This window comes from Podarcis erhardii (assembly GCF_964252035.2).
Source record: "Podarcis erhardii genome assembly, chromosome: 12".
Classification (NCBI taxonomy): Eukaryota; Metazoa; Chordata; class Lepidosauria; order Squamata; family Lacertidae; genus Podarcis; species Podarcis erhardii.
In genome coordinates this window covers 33,359,433-33,380,864 of record NC_138513.1, presented here as the reverse complement: position 1 = coordinate 33,380,864, position 21,432 = coordinate 33,359,433, and the positions used below count along the sequence as shown (strand labels likewise).

At 39.4% G+C, this 21,432-nt stretch overlaps 2 protein-coding genes across 5 annotated transcripts in view; one reads left to right on the top strand and one right to left on the bottom strand.

Annotated features, from left to right (window-relative positions):
• The first annotated feature begins 7,015 nt into the window (after positions 1-7,015).
• On the top strand, positions 7,016-17,083 carry SGO1 (shugoshin 1). Of its 2 annotated transcripts, none has more exons than XM_081882099.1 (9): positions 7,016-7,251; positions 9,689-9,837; positions 9,917-10,113; positions 10,874-10,978; positions 11,242-11,309; positions 12,513-12,676; positions 13,790-14,638; positions 16,316-16,496; positions 16,715-17,083. In XM_081882099.1, exons 2-9 carry the CDS (start codon positions 9,696-9,698, stop codon positions 16,854-16,856), a joined length of 1,848 nt encoding a protein of 615 aa, XP_081738225.1. In that variant the 5' UTR covers positions 7,016-7,251; positions 9,689-9,695; the 3' UTR covers positions 16,857-17,083. The 2 variants fall into 2 exon arrangements, with proteins under 2 accessions (XP_081738225.1, XP_081738224.1); XM_081882098.1 differs by having other exon boundaries at positions 7,028-7,251; positions 16,313-16,496.
• Positions 17,084-18,971: 1,888 nt separating this feature from the next.
• Positions 18,972-21,432, bottom strand: part of KAT2B (lysine acetyltransferase 2B) — a 41,587-nt gene continuing 39,126 nt past the window's right edge. For 2 of the 3 annotated variants that reach the window (XM_081882024.1, XM_081882025.1), the window contains exons 15-18: positions 20,906-20,942; positions 20,639-20,702; positions 20,468-20,552; positions 18,972-19,932 (exon numbers count right to left, since the gene is read on the bottom strand). In XM_081882024.1, the coding sequence (XP_081738150.1) occupies positions 19,739-19,932; positions 20,468-20,552; positions 20,639-20,702; positions 20,906-20,942 (380 nt within the window). In that variant the 3' untranslated portion in view covers positions 18,972-19,738. The remainder of the gene's footprint in view (positions 19,933-20,467; positions 20,553-20,638; positions 20,703-20,905; positions 20,943-21,432) is intronic. The other variant, XM_081882026.1, reaches the window with a different exon arrangement.

Here is a 21,432-nt window from a genome sequence, read left to right as displayed (position 1 = left end):
CTTAAGAGTTGGAAGGAACCCAAGGGTCATCTAGTCCAACCCCCTGCAATTGCAATAGTCATATATACACTCAGTGAAATCAATGGACTTAAAGCTTCGTTTCGATATGAAAATATGTATTGCATATGTATTTCAATTTTCCCTAAAATTAGCATTTCTTATCTTCTTCTTTTTTTAAGAAAAGGTAGAACAGCCCATGTCTTCAAAGTTACTGGGAATTTGACATCTCATCCAGAACAGTCTGCTGACTTACCATAGCCAAAAAAGCTATTGGAAGCTTGGGAGTTATACCAAGGCCTCTCCCAGCTATGCCAGCTCTCCTCCATGCCTTTGCCATGCTACAGCTTTGCTTGCCACAAAAATGGAAAACAGTGATTTGCCGCAGCAATTGCAGTAAACTTTGTTACCTCATATTACTGGAACAACAGTATTTTATGCTCCTTTGGTATGCATTTGCTTGTCTAAAGGCTCCTGGAACTGGGCTGCTTGGAAACTGTGTGATGTTGCTTTGGTACACCTTCCTGGAACACGTTTTTTCATCTCTTCTAATCCCTTAAAGGTAAAGGAACCCCTGACCATGAGGTCCAGTCGCAGACGACTCTGGGGTTGCGGTGCTCATCTCGCTTTATTGGCCGCCAGCGTACAGCTTCCGAGTCATGAGGCCAGCATGACTAAGCCGCTTCTGGCGAACCAGAGCAGCGCACAGAAATGCTGTTTACCTTCCCGCCAGAGCGGTACCTATTTATCTACCGTACTTGCACTTTGACGTGCTTTCGAACTGCTAGGTTGGCAGGAGCAGGGACCGAGCAATGGGAGCTCACCCCATTGCGGGGATTCAAACTGCCGACCTTCTGATCAGCAAGTCCTAGGCTCTGTGGTTTAACCCACAGCACCACCCGCGTCCCATACTTTAAAGGATTTTGTCGTTCATGTGACAGTTTAGCTTCTGCCTGCAAACCTTTTGCTGCTGCATAATGGAGTTGTTCTGAAGTCTTGCTGTTTGACAGATGCATGGCTGTAAACCTTCCCTTTTTTTGCAGGAAATTCCCTTATTCCAGCGCTGTTTCCCTCTGCTTCCCGCTGCTATCCCGGATTGTTAAATATCCCATAGACTGTCCCCAGGACAGGTGAGGCTGCTGATCCCGTATTTTCAAATCTGAAAGTTGACAGCTATGGACAGATGAGAGTTAAAATGAAATCTAAGAAATATATTCAGAGGTGCTATTAGCAAAACTGAAGTGAAATGTGCAAATTCCACTGATTTCCAGTGCAATCCTACACATCTACAAAAGTCCCACTGAGCTCCATAGGGCTCATTCTCAGGTAAGTGTGTATGGGACTGCAGTCATAAAGACCCATTTACTCCTTAGTTTCACAATATCTGAACTATGAACTAACATTTTTGTTATTTTAATTGCACCAAGGGATAAATAAAATCTTTACATCTTATTTTCCACATTTTTATTGGGTTTGCTTCAGGATAAGAACAGTAATTGCACAGCGGCGGCGTGGCAGGCCCCATTAGCTAAAGTGATATTTCAGATTAAGAACAGTTTCAGGTTAAGAATGGACCTCCAGAACGAATTAAGTTCTCAACCCTAGGTACCACTGTATTGTTGTAGATAAGACAACAAAGTGGACCAAGTGGTATTTAGCTGCTCAACCCCACTCCCTTGTCCCAAAGAAGATCAGCAGGAGCTGTTGCCTGGCATGTTCTGCTAAAAGGTAAAGGGACCCCTGACCATTAGGTCCAGTCGTGACCGACTCTGGGGTTGCAGCACTCATCTTGTTTTATTGGCCGAGGGAGCCGGCGTACAGGTCATGTAGCCAGCATGACTAAGCCGCTTTTAGCGAACCAGAGCAGTGCATGGAAACGCCGTTTACCTTCCCGCTGGAGCGGTTCCTATTTATCTACTTGCACTTTTGACGTGCTTTCGAACTGCTAGGTTGGCAGGAGCAGGGACTGAGCAACGGAAGCTCACCCTGTTGTGGGGATTCGAACCCACTGCACCACCCACGTCCCTCTGACATGTTCTACTAGTGAGAGCAAATTTACCTCCAGTATAAGTTGAGTAACCTCCAGTTGCTCAGTCTCACGCCCTTGCGTCGGAGGACATCAGTGGGAACCACTGCTTGCCAACTGTCACTTCTAGGCTGTCACTATTTTCGGGGGAAGGATTTCCATCACATTCCAACAAACTTAGGCTGTGCAAATTAGGGTTGAGCAACTAACTCGCTTCCACAAAAGATCAGATTTTTTGCAGCAAAGAGGAAGCAGTTGCATTGGAAAGTGTGGGCCAACACTTGCTTTGATGCAATGTTATATGTCCTCATCCTGCAAACGAATCAGAACGAATGCTTATTAAGCAGCCAATGTTGTCTAATCAAAACAGGATAAATACTCAATAAATAGGCCTTCTGGAAGCACCCAAAATCAAACCTTCAACTAGTTAGCAGTAGTACTGTACTGTACTGTACTGTACTGTAATTCCTTAAGTACAATTATTATTATTTTTTTTTATAAATATTTATTAAGATTTTAAAATATAAATGCACACATAATAAACAATCTTATTTCTGTCATGACAATTTCATCACTTCTTTGGACTCCCTCACGTCTCCCGCTCCCATTTGCATTGTTAAAATTTTTTCCACACAAATTATCAACTTGTTTTCAATCTCATGTCCATTCATTCACATATAATCTAGCACTTCTTCCCAAAAAATTTTATATTTTCTTTAGTCTCACTTATCATCAAATTTAGATCTAATTTAGTGGTGAGCAGTTTTTTATAATCCAGCATCCTTCTTAAGATTCAACCAAATTACAATGTTTTTGTAAATACATTTTGAATTTCTCCCAGTCTTCCTCCATCTTCTCTTCTCCCAGATCACGGATTCTGCCGGTCATCTCGGCCAGTTGCATATAGTCCATCAGCTGCATCTGCCACTCTTCCAGTGTGGGTAGATCTTGAGTTTTCCAGTTTTTTGCGATAAGAATCCTTGCTGCCGTTGTTGCATACATGAAAAATGTTCGATCCTTCTTTAACACCTTCTGGCCGACAATACCCAGGAGGAAGGCCTCTGGTTTCTTTGTGAAGGTATACTTAAATACCTTTTTCAGTTCATTATATATCATTTCCCAGAAGACCTTCACCTTAGGGCATGTCCACCAGAGGTGAAAGAATGTTCCTTCATTTTCTTTACATTTCCAACATTTATTATCAGACGAATGGTATATTTTAGCAAGTTTAACTGGGGTCATGTACCATCTATATATCATTTTCATTACATTTTCCTTCAGAGCATTACATGCGGTGAAGTTCAGCCCAGTGGTCCACAACCTTTCCCAGTCCTCAAACATAATGTTATGCCCAATGTCCTGTGCCCATTTTATCATAGCCGATTTAACCATTTCGTCTTGTGTATTCCATTTTAACAGCAAGTTATACATTCTAGATAGAACCTTAGTCTTTGGTTCTAACAATTCAGTTTCTAACTTCGATTTCTCCACCTGGAACCCTAACTTTTTATCATTTTTAAAAACTTCTTTAATCTGAGCATAATGTAACCAGTCTCGCACCTTATCCTTCATTTTCTCCAAACTCTGCAATTTCCAATTGTCTCCATCTTTTTCTAATATTTCCCAATATTTTGGCCATTTGGCCTCCATATTGGGTCTTTTTAGGGCCTTAGCCTCCAGAGGTGAGAGCCACCTTGGAGTTTTATTTTCCAGTAAGTCTTTATATTTTGTCCAGACATTAAACACTGCTTTCCTGACAATATGGTTCTTAAAGGCCTTATTGATCTTAACTTTATCATACCATAAGTATGCATGCCAACCAAAAGCATTGTTAAAACCTTCCAGGTCCAGCACGTCAGTGTCTTCGAGAAGTAGCCAGTCTTTTAGCCAGCAAAAAGCTGCGGCTTCATAGTACAACTTTAAGTCTGGCAGGGCAAAGCCCCCTCTTTCTTTCGCATCTGTTAATATCTTAAACTTAATTCTGGGCTTTTTGCCCTGCCAGACAAATTTAGATATATCTTTCTGCCACTTCCGGAAGCACTCCGTTTTGTCCACAATCTGCAATGTTTGAAACAAAAACAACATTTTTGGCAATACATTCATCTTAATAGCAGCAATTCGGCCTAACAAAGAAAGCTTCAATTTTGTCCAACTATCCAAGTCTCTCTTAATTTCAGACCAGCATTTTTCATAGTTATCCTTGAATAGACTCAGGTTTTTTGCTGTTATGTTTACCCCTAGGTACTTTACCTTTTTAACCATAGTTAATTCTGTTTCTCTCTGAAACCGTTCCGACTCTATATCTGTCAAATTTTTTCCCAACACTTTGGTTTTCTGTTTGTTTAATTTAAATCCCGCCACCCGACCAAAGTCCTGTATCAATTGTAATACTCTTTTCGTACTAGATTCTGGCTCCTGCAGGGTCAAAACTAGGTCATCTGCAAAAGCTTTAAGTTTATATTGTTTCGCTCCGACCTGAATCCCTTCCACCAACCGGTCCCCTCTGATCATGTTCAAGAGCACCTCCAGAACCGAAATAAATAACAGAGGGGAAATCGGGGAGCCTTGTCGTGTTCCTTTTTCAATTTTGAACTCTTCTGTAACCACATTATTAACTATCAGTTTGGCCTTTTGTTCTGAATATATAGCATCAATCCCATTCTCAAACCCCCATCCCACTCCCATTTCTTTCAAATTTCCCTTCATAAATTTCCAAGAAATATTATCGAAGGCCTTCTCCGCATCTATAAAAATTAACACAGCTTTTGTGTTTATGTCTGTTTGCAGAAGTTCCAAAATGTCAATAATGTTCCTAGTATTAGCAAACATATGTCTACCTGGGAGAAAGCCTGCCTGGTCTTTATGGATTACTTCATTAAGAACTCTTTTAAGTCTACTTGCCAAAATGTCTGCAAATATTTTGTAATCCACATTCAGAAGGGAAATGGGACGGTAGTTTTTGAGTTGTGTCTTTTCAGCTTCAGATTTTGGTATCAATGTGATAAAAGCATCCTTCCACGATTCCGGTGCCTTCTTCCCTTCCATAATTTCATTACAGACCTCCATCATCGGTTGGATCAAATAATCTTTTAATGTCTTATAATACTTGGAGGTCAAGCCATCTGGCCCTGGAGATTTGCCCAGTTGCATGTTCTGAATGGCTTGTTCAATCTCTTGTTGTGTTATTTTGTTGTTCAGGATTAATCTGTTTTCTTGTGACAACTTTGTTAGTCCATTTCTTTCCAAAAATTGTTTAATCTCAACCTCATCTTGCGGCCCTTGAGTGTATAATTTTTTGAAGTATCTCTGGAAGCACTTTCTAATTTCCATGGGGTTCTGAATGTTTCTTCCTTCAATTTCTAGGTTTGTAACTGTATTTAATTTCTGTCTCTTCTTCAACTGCCAAGCAAGCAGTTTCCCACATTTATTCGCCGATTCAAAAGTTTTTTGTTTCATTAATTTAATCTTCCATTCTATTTCTTGGTTTATCAATTTAGAATATTGTGCTTGGTATAATTTGATTTCTCTCAGAATCGGCTGTGACTTCGGGTTTGATCTTAATTTCTTCTCCAATTCTTTAATTTTCTGCAAGATCTTATCTTTCCTTTCATTTTGTATCCTTTTCTTTACGGCGTTCTGTTGTATCAAGAACCCCCTCATCACAGCTTTGCTTGCGTCCCAGATAGTTCTTTTTTCCACCGTAGTGTTCATATTTATTTCGAAATAATCCTTCAGAGTTTTTTGGGCCTTCTTAATAATCTCCTGATCTCTAAACAAGCTATCGTTCATCTTCCATCTAAAAGAGCCGGTTGGCAAAAGTGTCATATCCATCTTCAGCGCATTATGGTCGGAGCAGGTCTTTGGGCAGATTTCCACTTTTCTAACCTTGGGTGCCAGACCTCTAGTTATCCATATTTGGTCGATTCTTGTCCAAGTCAGTTGGGCTTCAGAGAAAAATGTTCCCTCTCTTCCCAGGGGGTTCTTAGTTCTCCAAATGTCAATCCAGTCCATATTGTCAGTCATTTCAAAAAAGGTCTTTGGTAGTCTGCCGTCTTTTGTAACATTTTGATTTTGTGACTTATCCATGTTTGTCGATACGACCCCGTTCATATCTCCCATCATAATGATGTTGTTGTAGTCCAGATAGTCCAGCATAATCTCATGCAACTTCTTGTAAAATTCCGATTTCCCGTCATTTGGTGCATAAATTCCTAATATCAGAGTAATTCCTTAAGTACAATTAGAGTTGGACAAGGACCAGGATCTCACATGCACACAAGGTGAGAAAACTATATACAGTACATTACTCTCGCACCAGTTTTCATGTTGCAATAGCCTCGACCTCTTGCTAAATAACAGGAAAAAGAAGAATGAAATAAGTTTTATCTCACACGTAGAATAGCGACCAGCAGCCTCAGAAAGGCAACATTTTGTTGTTGTTGTTGTTTAGTCGAGTCCGACTTTTTGTGACCCCCTGGACCAGAGCACGCCAGGCACTCCTGTCTTCCACTGCCTCCCGCAGTGGAAGGCAAAATACATTTTTTAAAAATCTGACTCGAAAATACTTCGAGCTAGTTCTGGAGTTTGCTTTTATCTGTTGAAATCTTTAAAAACAAATGTTATAAATGAGAGGGAGAGAATCTTGTTAAAGAGTATTTTTTAAAAACACCTCCTGAAAAATATATACATATATTTAAATATAAATTACATATAAATTATATTTCCCAGGGCAGAGCTGGGGTCCTTTTCTAATTTGCACTCAATCACTCATTCTAGACCCAGCAACACGAGACTTTCGCAGAAGCAGAAAAACAGCTCGCAACTGCAGTCCGCAACCTTCACCAGCCTACGCGTTTCTACTGGCGCAGCCGCGCGTCAATCAGAGCGCCGTGCCCGCCCCACTTTGCGGCGTTGAGGACGGAGCGAAAGATGAAAACAAGGCTAGAGCTCCACCCACAGGTCCGTGGAAAGAAGGCGGAAACAAAACAGGAGGAGGAGGAGGAAATGCGCGATGACGAAACGACGACGCCGCTCAGCTGGGAGCAAGCCGGCCAATCGGGAAGCGCCGCGGAGAATTTTGAACGAAGTCGTCGCCTGAAAGACACAGACACACACAAAAAAACCCACCACTACCAACGGCTTTTTGGGTCGTCGCGCGCACTCGGTCGCGCAGTTGAAGGCAGCTGAGGGAAAAGAACGAGGGACGAGCGCGCGCCCCTCAGACGCAGGTTCTCCGTTCGCGGTTCTCCGTTCGCGGCGGGTCGGGAGGGGGTAGGAAGAGAGCGATAAAGGGTGGAAGCAGGGGGAAAATGGAGGCTCCCGCCATATAGCTTACAAAGCGGAGGCCGAAACTGGAGAGGCCGTTTCTGCCGAGGGCGGCTGGCCTCTCGGGTTGTGACTAAAGGGGTCGGATCCGCGCTTAGTCGTGCTCTTGGAGCACACTTATTTGAAAGGAGCGGCCGCTTAAAAGTGGCCCGGGTTGGGTGCGACCCAGACGGCCCAGCACTCGTCAGATAGGAACATTGTGAAGTCGGAAGGGACCCTGAGGATCATCTAGTCCAACCCGCCCCCTGCAACGCAGGAATAGGAAGCAGGATACAGGAATAGGAAGCAGATATAGAATAGATATAGATACAGGAATAGGAAGCAGATATAGAATAGAAGCAGGAATAGGAAGCAGATATACGCGCCAGGCCTAATAATAATAATAATAATAATAGTACTGTAGTAATAAAATATTATTTATATGCCACCAATCTAGCTGGGTTTCCCCTGCCACTCTGGAGAACATTACATGTAAAGGAACCCCTGACCATTAGGTCCAGTCGTGGCCGACTCTGGGGTTGCGGCGCTCATCTCGCTTTATTGGCCGAGGGAGCCGTCGTACAGCTTCCGGGTCATGTGGCCAGCAGGACTAAGCCGCTTCTGGCGAACCAGAGCAGCGCACAGAAGCGCCATTTATCATCCCGCCGGAGCGGTACCTATTTATCTACTTGCACTTTGATGTGCTTTCGAACTGCTAGGTTGGCAGGAGCAGGGACCGAGCAATGGGAGCTCACCCCGTCGCGGGGATTCGAACCACTGACCTTCTGATCGGCAAGTCCTAGGCTCTGTGGTTTAGCCCACAGTGCCACCCACGTCCCTCTGAGGAACATTAAAAAGTGATAAAACATAAAGCATTAAAAACTTCTCTAAACAGGGTTGTCTGCAGATCTCTTCTAAAAGTCAGATAATTGTTTATTTCCTTGACATCCGATGGGAGGGCGAGAGCAACTACTGAGAAGGCCCTCTGCCTGTTTCCCTGTAACCTCACTTTTCGCAGTGATGGAACCACCAGAAGGCCCTCAGTGCTGGACCTCAGTGTCCGGGCTGAATGATGGGGGTGGAGATGCTCCTTCAGGTATACTGGACCAAGGCTGTTTAGGGTTTTAAAGATCAGCACCGACACTTTGAATTGTGCTTGGAAACGTACTGGGAGCCAATGTAGGTCTGTTATGTGGTCTCGGCGGCCACTCCCAGTCACCAGTCTAGCTGCCGCATTCTGGATTAGTTGTAGTTTCCGCGTCACCTTCAAAGGTAGCCCCACATAGAGCAGTTGCAGTAGTTCAAGCGGGAGATAACCAGAGCGTGCACCACTCTCGCAAGTCAGTCTGCAGGCAGATAGGGTCTCAGCCTGCGTACCAAATGGAGCTGGTAGACAGCTGCCCTGGACACAAAATTGACCTGCACCTCCGTGGACAGCTGTGAGTCCAAAACGACTCCCAGGCTGCGGCCCAGAGAGTTCCCCACACAAAGGTTCCAGGTTCAATCCATGGAATTGGATTTGATATGTGGGGGTGGTTTTTTTGGAGGAAGGGTATCGGAAGACAGAAGTTTGGAAAGAGTCTGCAGTGAATATAGACTCCAGAAGCTCAATTCAGGGATGGACGATAATAATAATATAACAATAATTTATTATTTATACTTCACCCATGTGGCTGGGTTTCCCCAGCCACTCTGGGAGGCTCCCAACAGAATATTAAAAACAATAAAACATAAAACATAAAAACTTCCCTAAACAGGGCTGCCTACAGATGTCTTCTAAGTCAGATAGTTGTTTAGTTTAATAATAACAATAGCAGCAATTGTGCTCTGTAAGTTTTTCTTTATACACCGCTTGTTTGTAAAAGCAAAAACATTAAGTGGTTAGGGTCTGATATCTCTTTTTCTTTGCTTTTTTTTTTAAGCAGTGTCTATATATGGGAACACTGTTGCCCTACAGTATACTGAAGGGAACGAGGGTGGGGGGTGGTTAATAAAAAATCTTATTAAGAAATATATTTTTAAATCGGTATTATTCCTAGGTGTTTTTGACCGTCTTGTTTTAGCAAGCTGTAGTTTGCAGTCTTTAAGACTACTGGTTCAAATTAAATAAGTATATTCTTTCAAATTTATGATTTAAAATAATAGGTTTGCTCCAGTAAATCTGTATGTACTGTTGAAGAATAGGCCAAACATTACCTTTTCAGTACCATTTTATGATAATAACAGATAGCTGATAGATTTTTTGGGGTGGGGGTTGTTAATATAAGATGAGACAAAGAGTTCATTTTTCTATATTGGTAAGAAAGCCTTTTAAATAAATATTTGTTAAACTGTAATCAGTTGTTTTTGTAATTTTTTAAGGTGTAAAATGACTAGAGAAAGGTGCTTGAAAAAGTCATTTAAGGATAGCCTGGAAGATATAAAAGAACGAATGAAAGAAAGGCGAAATAAAAAATGGGCACAGTTGGGCAAAACCAAACAAGTCTTATCTGTCAACAGTAAAATTGCAAGTAAGTATTTTTTAATACTGTATTTTATTCAAATTTTCCCAGAAATAGAAATTTTAGGAATTATTTCCATTTTTTCCAGACAACTCATCTACACTGATGAAAAGCTTTCAAACAAACAATCGAGCATTAGCTCTGGCTTTGGAAGAGGAGAAGAGCAAAATGAGGGAAGCACAAGATACAATCCTGTATTTAAAGAGAGAATATCAGAGTCTGAAATTTCAGGTGTTTGCCTTGCATAGAAAGCTGGCATTACAACAAGGAAAAGAGCATTCTGAGGTATTTTATCTTAATACATGTACATATATAATGTCCAATTAAAATACAGGCAGCAATTGTTTTAGGAGCATACAGTTGACATATGATTGCCGATGCATGAGTCCTTTTGGACCCAAAAGAGAGTGGGACTGGGTGCGCTTATATGTGCTCCACCAATGCATGCGGGGCCCAGGAACAGAACATTTATTTATCACATCAGACCAGAACCAGAAGGAGTTTTGAAGTAATTTGCAAGAAGAATAAAACACAATCTGTAAATAAATCCCTTAAAACGTTACAAATAATACTAAAAGTGTTTATCCAAAGAATTACCTTAAAGCACAAAATATCCACTTCAGCTAAAAACACAAATGACTACAAAAAGAAAACACATAAAGCCAGATCATTAGTCCCAATGCCAAGGAAAAGAAAAGGTATTTATTTTTCTCTTGCCAAAAAGATGACAAATGTTAATGGCAGACAAGCTTGGAGGCGTAGAGCTTTTCATAATTGGGGACTATCACAGAAAAGGCTTGTTCTCTTGTTGTCATCCTGCTGACATACCTTGCGTGGGGCACACAGATGAGGACCTCAAATGTCTTATTTCATGGTTTGGGTTGGTTCATATGGGGAAGGGTGGTCCTTGAGAATGTACCTGTGGTAGCAGATAACTTGTATAGTAAACAAGAAATAGAAACCACTATTTCCTGTTCATTTTATTTCCAAACAAGCTCACTGTTGTATTGTAACTACATCAGTTAACTCTTTTTGTTTCTGTTAGACTAGATTAATGGCTTTGAAGGAGATTATTTCTAAAGTTGTCCAAGACCTACTCAATGCAACAAGTCTTCTTGGTTCAGCAAAAGATCAATATAACACAGCTCTTGTAAGTCTTTTTCCCATCCTTGTATTTGTATGTTACTTTCTGACTTTAGACTGTTATCAGTTCTGCATCCATTAAGATAATTGCTTAAATATTTTGCTGTTACTGTCCAATGGTAACACTAATCTTTTCTGTTACTGTCCAATAGTCTGCCTCATAAGCTGTAGTTGGGAGCCACATTTTCAGACATCTCACTTTTATTATGTGCTTCATGTATGGGCCATACAGCATAATGGTTTTCAGCATAATATCTTGAATTTTTACAGAACCAGACTCTCAGTGCCTCCAGTGCTGAAGAGTGTGATTCTAGCAGTGTAAGAAGCCAAGATTCCTTGTAAGTATACTTAATATATTTCATTTTTTCTGTCTGTTTTTTCCCTTCAAAACAAAATCAAGAAACTTGCATCAATAAAATATATTTTAGATTGTGTTTTATACATGCAGGTGCACACATACACAGACACTATGATAATTGAAAATGGTTTCTGTTAATTTATCACTTCCCCCTCGCCCCCCCAAAAATGTTGCTGTGGAATAGAAAAAATTGTTTTCTCATGTTGACTGGCGGTTCTTGAATTTCAAGAGCTCTTCTCTAAAAAGCCTATATATTTGATTATGAAAACTGTTCCATGAATATATGTACTAAAGATTATAGTCCATGTTATTAAAGCACTGAGTCAAAAGTATGTGATGAGGACAATCCAAAAGTGGAAAATGCAGGGTGTGACAGAAGAGCTTAGATGCCTTTTGTCTCTCAGTTATGAAATAAAATGATTAGAATTGAGAAAATTGCCAAATGACCAGTTAACAATGCCAAGCTCAAAAATGTTTGCATAGATCTGAAATTATTATTCAGCATATTCTGCAACCATATTTTCTCCATAAGTACCAGTAATCATCAGGGTTGGCCTGTGGGCTGGAGTTTTGACTGAGTGTGGGCCAATGAGTCAGGACCAAAGAGCAATCTGGCAAACCAGGAAGCAAAACCCAAGAGGCAAGATCAAAGAGCAGGACCAAAAACACAAGGCTCACTCTTAACGAAGCACCACTGAGACAGGAAGCCCTCGTACATCCCTTCCTGTCTAGGAGAAAGCAATGGTTAGCCTGCATGAGTGAAGCGAAATCTTGTTCCATGTTTCCCCAGAGAGGGTGGAGTTATGAAGATCACAACAGGAGGCATATTTTAGCAGTTTCTGACAGTGTTATTTCTTTAGAACAACTGTACTTTACCACCAAGCACAGCACTTTTGAACAGGAATGTTTCTTAGAAAGCATGTTTTAATGCAGTTTTTAATCAAAACATTTTCCCCTGTCCAAAGCCAATTTGAAGTTGAGAAAACTAACTGCCAAGTAGCTTTGTATTTCATTCTCAAGCGCATATTCCTGGAATATACCTTTGTTTACAAGAGTGAAGGTTCTCATTCAGTTTTAATTTAGGAAACCCTTAATTTTTCTTGCAGGGTGTGTGCACCAAAACTGCTGTATGAGAATCTGCTCTTAAAATAATTCATTGAATTTCACCCCCCCCCCCTTTTAGGGCACATCTAAGGCATATCCTTTCTGTAGATGCAAGCAAGCAAGATAAAACATCTGGAACAGAATTAAAGGATAATACAGATACAAATTATTCAGATGTTGCAGCTGATTCTCAGCGAGATGTTATGACTGAAGATGTTTTTTCAACATCAAAGAAGGATACAGGTAGGTAATCCCGCATTTAAGATTCTAAACATGGGTCAGAGGCTTTACTATTAAAGAGCATTGGCTGGGTTCTAAAGAACCGCTGCTAATTCTGCATACCTTATATTCTGTTTCTTAAACCACATGCTTCTTTGAAGCTGAGTGGATTTTAAAAGCAGATTACAGTATTACTTGAAGGTTTGCTTATTGCAGTGGGAGAGAGGAGTATACCTTTCCTGTCTTAGGAGCACCTAAAGTAGCTGTTTGGATTCTGGTCACAGGTAGCAGCATAACATCAAAGAAGTTTCATAATCTTGTGCAAAGCTATTTCCTTGCTATGTGCCATAACCACTTTTTATGAAAGTTGTCCCTCTGCTGACAGAAGGCTCTTAATTTAGCAAAGCCTCCTGTCAGTGGAACAGGGATTGAGGCAATCTTTAGTGAGGCAGCCCCTCAGCCCAAGCTCTGAAGAGTCCCCCTGCCTCCAGAGCAGGTAGCAGTGGAATTGGGGATGCTGGGGAAAATTCATTTACAATTGCCTTAATCTCTGTTCTGCTGACAGAAGGCTCTATTGGATCAAAGATTTGACAGAGGGATATCAACTGGTTTGCAACCATAATACATTTTTAATTAAACATTTTAAGTCAAATTTGCTGCCTTTAATACTCAGGCATGAGATAGTGGGACATAAATGTACATATAGATTTGGCATAATCATTTGGCATAATCAACCGATTCTCACAGGACTCAGTTCTGCAGTTCTCTTTCCCACTCTGCACAGCTTTGGCAAAGTACTTGTACTGTACTGAGGTGAAAATGACCTGATACAATTACCTTTGCTTGTGGAAACAGAGCAGGTTCACAGATTTCTGTTGTAATTCTCTATGCACAGGCATTATTGGTAAACGATGTCTACTTCTGCTGTATCAGTATTATAATTAATAATAATGATGATGATTTTATTATTATAACTGTTCGTTATAACTGTTCAATCTGATGGACCAATCTGCCAAACCTTACTAACCATATTTAGCATCAAATTTTTTTCTGTGCTATTCTAGTAACTACGTAAAGCTTTAATGTATGTCTTTTTAAGCTTCCCTGCAGAATTGACACATTATTTTAAATTACCAGGTTGGCAAAGTAGTTCCCACTGTCATATGGAGTATGAGAACAGAAATGAAGAGAAGATGCAATTTGAAAGTAGCCTACTAAAAAATGTATCTATCCGTCGTCACTACTCCAGGATCAAAACTCAGTATCCATTTGATGTATCTGATGGTAGCAGTCCGGAAGTACTTGAGCAGATAACAGAATGTTGCCAACAAGATGAACCTGGCCCTGAGTCAGGCTTGGTGAAAAATAATGAACAATATGAAGAAACTTACGTTTCTCAAGAGAAACATAAGATAAACACAGACAAAACTTTGGAACAGCCTAATATGTTACCTGAATCAAATACCCCAACAGCAGCCCCCAAACAAACTGATTTTAAAATTGTTGGAGGTTCTCAAACACACAAAGAGAGAGACCAGAAAAGAAAATTGGAAACAAAAACTAGATCCAGGACAAGGTCCAGAAAAGAGAGAAGCCATAATAGGAAGTGCTGTTCCAAAGAAAAAACAGATAGATCAACTGGTTCCAATGATGCTTATGATTTTGTTTTTGAGGAGTGTGTCCATATCACACCTTTCCGACAAAACAAAGTTGAAGAAAATAACATCCAAGAAAAAAATAATGGAGAAGAAACAGAAACTTCTTGTAACGAATCATTTGCTTCAGAAGAGGACTCTGATGATAGTCAGTATGTGCCTTGCATGAAAAAATCCAGGAAAAGCTTAGAATGCACAACTGATGGCAGCCCGAGACACACAAGGCAACAATCAAAGAACGCTGTGAATGAACAGTGTGGCAGTAGTCCTGAGGGGGAAAACAGGAATACTAAAAAATCTGATAATTCTGCAGATAAGGAAAATGTTGAAAGTAAGTTATAATTTTGTTTTGAAAAAATGTGAATAAGCATAGAGATACCGACAGCTAACTCTGAAAAGTTTGGAAATCTAAATTTGATCAAACACAATAGGATTTCTCTTTCTTTGGCTGCAAAAAGGATAAATCTAATTTGCTCAAGTGGAATTCCTTTGCAGAAATGGAATGCCACAACCAGATATTTCCTGTAGTTTTTTCTCCACTTTAGAATTGCCAGGAATAGGGCTAACTAGACCAGCAGTTTTCAACCTTCTTGAGTCCACAGCTCCCTTCACCAACCACATTCTTTCTGTGGCTCCGCTGTGGAAGCCACTTAAACTGGGATTGTTACAGGATGCACATAAGTGGGGATTTTCTCATTCTGCCCCCAGCCCTGTTTGGCACAATTCTTGGTGTGCATGTAAGTGGGAGTGCATGTGCCGACTGGAACCCAAGCAATACCACTGCTTTGCAGGGCTGAGCTGACGTACCCCACCTGGCAACCCGTGTCTGCCTTTCCTGAAATTAGCATGCAATAATGGGGGGTGGGACAGAGAGGGCAATACCAGATTAAGATCAGAAGCAGAAATATCTTGTCATCATGGGGAAGGAAACCGAGAAACACAGCACAGGACACACATTCAGACATGCTCCTTTCCTGCAACATTCTCCCTGTCCCCATAAAGCTGGGTGACTGTTGGGGGGGAGTTGCCCGGGGGGGGGGGAGAGGTAGAGAAGAAGAGGGGGGAGAGATGTTGGAGGTAGGAGGAGTGAGAAACAAAAGACACTCCTCATTTTTAGGGTTATTTTTAAATCCTCATAGAACACAGATCCAGGCACACACATCATCAAGCTACTTTCTATTTTCTTGCATTTCTCATGTCCTCTGTGTAAAACTATGGAACTGTTAGTTACTGAAGCTGGGGAGGATTTTTGTTGGGAGAGATTCTAAGAAGATAAGCAGTCATGCAAAAGTGTCTTCACTTTATTTGACACTTTTATTTCAGGAAGATAATGAGCTGCAAGTTAAATCTGCCGGCTCCCCTAAACATTCCCCAGAAAGAAAGACATAATGCAGGAAGATACAGGCTGCAAGTTAATGAAAGAATGGTCCCCAGGGCTCCCCTAAATGTTCCTCAAGTCCATGGTTCCATAGCACACTGGTGGAAAACCAATGAACTAGACACAAACATGCTCATGTTCTTACATTTTGTCTCCCAGTGAAGAGCTTCCCAGAGGGAGAAAGAATAGCCATACTCCTTTTTCTGATTGATTTGCACATCATAAGCTATGAAAAAATGACTAAAAGAAAACACATAATTTGCACACATTTTAGTCTTATAACCTGTAAAAGGTGAGAAAGCAGCATGTGGGCCAGATCCTCAATTCCCCCACCTCCCACAGGCAAACTTTTGAAGTTCAAAGGATTTCCTGGTAACCACCAATCACCCTTTGAACTCCCATTTGCAGGCATGGTTTGAAATCGATTGTTGTTTTCCAACAAGAGCCAAGTCTGGTTTTATCATGAATATTGGTTGTTGTCATCTTAAAAATCGAATAAACTTAACATTCAGCAGAATTCATATACAGAGCTTTACCAATATTAAGGTGTTGTTTGGAGCCACAGGAAGAGAGTTTGTTTAAAGCTTATTCATTGCTGACGTTACAATTTAAACATTTTTCTCCCAGCAGATAAACCATCTAGGGCTCTTGAAAAATGTCATCCCTGCTTCAGTGATATTACCAATTTCGAATCAACTTCTATCCAAACTAGAGTTTCTCACCCACCGATGAGTACTGGAATAAAAGGTACTCCTCGAAAGAAACGTAGATGTACTGATCGCGTGAGCTATAAGGAACCAAGTCTCAGCAGGTCAGTATATTTGTTTCTAAATGGATATGCACCAGTTTCTTTCAAAAATTTATTGTATAATTTAGTTTTTAGAAATTTGTTGTATTAGTTTAGAATTAAATTTTGAATATAAAATCCAACCTTGCTTATGAATCTGACTTGCTTATGAATTTAGTTATGAGGCAAAGTAAGAATTACATGAATGCTTTCAAAACTAATGTACTATTTTGCTCTGATAGGAAGCTCAGAAGAGGAGACCCTTTTACAGATAACATCTTTCTGGATTCTCCAATTTTTAAGCAGAAAAAGAGCCGCATGTGTAATTCTCTTAAAAAGAAATCACTGCCCAGATCTAATGAGGTATTTGAATGCGTTGGTTGATTTTAATAACATTTTTAGGGAACAAACCCTTTAACTTGACAATTTAAGTAGTTGTATTGATATAAAGGTAAAGTGTATTTGCTGAAATATCATTACTGGAAAATCTTAACTATGTTTGTACAGCTTTTAGATTTTAACACACCCTGGCCCAACACAACGCATATACAGTTGAAATTTATGTAATATATGAACTACTAGATTTTATATTAAAACTTGTAAACATCAAATTTGTTGATGTATTTAGTGTTTTTTCTAGTTTCTTGTTACACAGGAAATGGGAATTTATTTTTGCTTGAAATGTAGATTAATGTAATTCTACTTTTATAGCAAATCTTCAGATTACAGATTTAACTGTTGAAAGTCTTTGTAGAGTTTTCTAAATGATCATATTGAAATAAAATGTGTCATTGAAAAAGATAGCTATTTTAGTTTGCTATCTCAGTAGTGCTATTGTTCCAGCATCCATTCCGTTGTGTTTGTTCCGATGTTTCACTTTAACTGCATAAGGATAGTAGCACAGCTATCTTAAAAAGATTCCAAGGTGCATTCTTACGCAGTTACTTGGAAGTAAACCCTACTGAACACAATGATTCTGAGTAAACATGAATAAGCTTACCCTCTGGCTGTCCTCAATCTACGAGTAGGTTCCAAGGGGTGAATTGGAATGCTCAATTTATAAGCCAACTTTTTTTGTGAACTTCATGTGTGTCTACACACATGAAGTACTGAACATGTAATGAAGATAGTTTCTTTGGGTAATAGTTGCACTCTTTTCAATTCAGATCTATTCTTGGGGGTGGGGGGGGGACCCTCAATGGGTCCACAGGAAAACGGATTAACTACATGGAATAGCATAGTGTTTGGTTCTTACCATCTGAAAGTGATGGTACAATTGTCAGAAAGTCTATTCACACAAGTTAAATATTTCAGGGGTTTTTTATATGCAAAGTACGAAATAGCACACAAGATTAATTTTATACATATAATTTAAAACCATTTTATACCAGAACAATAAATAATTTTACAAATGTAGAATTTCACTTAAAGCATTTTTAAAACACATTGTACTATATAGCTTTATTGCACAATATCTATGAAAATAATCTTTAAATTAGAAACCAAATGTTCTCAATATAGAAGAGACTCTAATTTCAAGACAATAAGAATCTTTGAAAATAACACTTTCACAGGATATCAAGCTTAAGAGGTGATTTTGTTGGCCCAGTTTACAAAATAATTGAAAATTACTACTTAAATACTCTTAACACACAGCTGCATCATTGTACCTTAAATACAAAGCCAAATAAATTGATTTTTATATAAAGCACTAAGGCATTTATATGTTACCATTTTGACTTAATTTTGTACCATTACCTAGCAAGGGTAATCTAATCTTACAATAAACACTACCATAGCCATTTTGAAAATAAATTTCTCTTGTAATTCTGTTTGGCATTTTTTTTTACATCAGTTTTGCTAGTGAAATATTTCAGCGCATATAAAAACAATGAAACTAGTTCTTGAATGCCTTTGTATAAATTAGGAGAAAGAAATAAAATGAATACATTTACTTTCTTGGGTGTTGCAGAATTGCTGCCTGCTCACATTCAAACAACTGAATGGCAAGTGAATATTTCCTTCCCTCACCTACATGAATGAAGGTGTAACTCCAGTATTTAATGTAACAAGTAGGTAAAATACAGAAGTAATGAACAATAATGTTCTAGTAGTACTTCGGTTGAAAATCAGTTTAATGTAACCAAAATAATCCCTATAAAAACTGGGAGAGGTGGATAACACAAGAATTAAATAATTTGTGGTAGCAGCTAGAGAGCAGGCATTCCCATTGGGTAAGGATAGTAAAGGAATATCATATGGGCTAGTCAAATGCACATGTACAGTAAATCTGCATGTGCTTTGGTTTCATATGTATGTCAGTCACATCTGGTCAGTGGCGGAGCTTCATGCTCTGGCACCGGGGGGCAGGGTGTGCTGTGGGCAGGGCGCAGGCGGGGGGGAGGCAGCCACGGTGGCACCCCACTGGGATTGCACCGCCGGGGGCAGTGCGCTTCCTCCGCCAGTGCATCTGGTGACTGGTGACATCTAGTGTGTGTGAAAATCAAGACTATCTCTTTTCACCCAAGTACTGCAGGACCAAGTGTGACTTTAAGGGAAGAATGGCTTTTAGGGATAAAGGTATGTAAAAACTTATGCAGACAAAGCATTTGCTGGATTAGGGCATAAAGGTAGAAATGGTTATCGTTTATCTGAATTAAGCTTTTGCTGGCACTACAAAAGTTTTAAAAAGTGGTTTGTGACTACCACAGGTTTTTTTTTTTTTTTGGAAATGTGACCTAACACAGTCAAAGTCAGATTATGCTACATATTTAGATTTTCTTTGCAAACTCTAATATTAAAGAATCAAATTCACAAAGGAAGTTTGAACCTACTGGGTTTTTTGTATCTTAGAGGATTTCTCTTTCTTTCATAGCACCTTCTTAGTTGAGTGTTTCATTAAAATATATATAAAACTCATTTCCCCCTTCATTAGCATCTTTTGTAAAAAATAAAAAGCTATTTTACAATTTGATACTGCATTACATTAAGCTTAAACATTCACTGCTTGGAAAAATTTCCCTTTTCAAATCCCCAAACAGTTTGTGCAATACTTCTAATAAAAATGTATTATTGAATACACTGCAAAAGGGCATGCAAGTGTACATTTAAAAACTTTAATAAAATAAACTCTTCTATATTACAGGTTTTAAAAGTGCTAGTAAATAAAATGTTTTTTTTAAAACACAAATTTCAATTCTATTCAAAGATCAACTGCATATTCTGCTCTTAAATTAGGCATCTTGATTGCATGAGAGAAGGACTGATTACTTGTCAATTAACCCAGCTTCTTTAATTTTTGTGTAGAAGAATTTCTCCAATATATTGGCACACTTGTAGTATTCACTTTCAGGAGGGTTGTACTCTCTGCAGTTGGTAAAGACTCGCTGCAGATCTGCCATGAATAACTTCTTAGACACGTAGTACCTGTTCTTCAGTCGCTCACTCATCGTTTTCAGATCTGTATAAAAACAGAAAAATCAAGTCTTGTTCCTACAATATTTGTATATCCTAGGCTTGAATTTTTTTACTATTGTCATCCTCCCCACCCTCTGCTTCTTTAGTGAAAAGGTCCTGTTTCAAAAGTGCCCTTACAGACCTTTTAATTTCTATTTTAAAATAGGACTAGGGTAGTCTTTATCTTATGGGAAAGGTTTGATTCCTGGTATCTCCAGGTAGGGGTGGGAATATCCCTGTCTAAAATCCTGGAGAGCCACTGCCAGTCAGTTAAGATAATACTGAACTAGAGGTACAAATGTCCTGACTCAATATATGGCAGCTTCCTTTTCCTGTTTCCTTTTGTACTATAAATGCAAGAACTGCTGCACTGTTGCAGTGCACTGCAGGAAACTACAGGCGTTTGTGCAAGATTTCATGGAGCAGTATAAATAAGTTTCCCCCCTCTTTTACTCTTGGTTTCTGGGAGCAAAGCCTATATACTCAATTTGCTTCTGGTTCATTGGATGCTCTCCTTTTTAAAAAGTTGATGGCCTTACCCATGGGGAACCTTATAACTTCATAATAACCAGGAGCTTCTGTTCTCTTCACTGGTTCCATGAATGGCCAAGCGCTTTGATGGCTCTGGTAGAGGGGAGAAAATACACTCATGAAACAACGCACCATAGCAGAAAAAGGTTTCAAAATATTTAAAGAAAATGAATGCTCACCTTGACCTGCTGTAGAATGTTTTTTAGTGTGCTGTAAAGCTGATCTGGATCTTTGGGTTCTTTACTTAAAAAAAAAGAAAAGTAGACAAGATTGAAATGTATGATTTGTTCAGTTTCATAATGCTCTTTAATTAATAAAAAGCAATCACCCACAAATTAAAAATGTATTTTAGTTACTTAGCAATTGTGCAGCACGTATCAATGCTTCAGACGTACAGTACAGGTAAACTCTAAAAGGCTTTCTTTATTGTTGAAAACAACACTTACCCTTTTTCTTTACTGCTTGGTTTCCAGCCAGTATCTCCTATATAGCAAACAAAAGTGAAGCGTTTAAGAATAAATTACATTAGATTACAAAGTAACTGAGTTGGTGTGGACCTATCATAGAATTATATTGCATCTTTACTGAAATACCAATCAAAAGTAACAGCTATAGTAATTCCAAGTCCACCTAGTTTGCTTTAGTCAACACTCCCAACATTCAATTATATGTTCAAGTATGTCTAAGTAGGATAAACCACAAAATCCTGTGGACCGCCCTGAGATCTTTTGATGAAGAGCAGTATACAAATCTGATGAAGAAATAATTTTTTTTAAAAATGACTAATTTATCCATTCATCCAATAATCTAATCCTAATAATCTAATCCTACATGTCCAATGCTGCCCCCTCCCCAGGCTATGTGGCAAACCGCTTTTGAAACTGAGAGGACTTTCAAACACAGTTTGGAGTATGGCATGGGGTTCTGCTATTCAAAGTTGGGGAAAATAACAACTGCAATTCTATTCAGTTAT

Bases quoted from the DNA above. Each gene is read 5' to 3' on its own strand.
- SGO1 (XM_081882098.1), top strand. From the start codon at position 9,696: ATGACTAGAGAAAGGTGCTTGAAAAAGTCATTTAAGGATAGCCTGGAA. The intron at 9,838-9,916 runs GTAAGTATTTTT...CATTTTTTCCAG, and splicing joins TGTCAACAGTAAAATTGCAA to ACAACTCATCTACACTGATG. The intron at 14,639-16,312 runs GTAAGTTATAAT...TTTTTCTCCCAG, and splicing joins AGATAAGGAAAATGTTGAAA to CAGATAAACCATCTAGGGCT.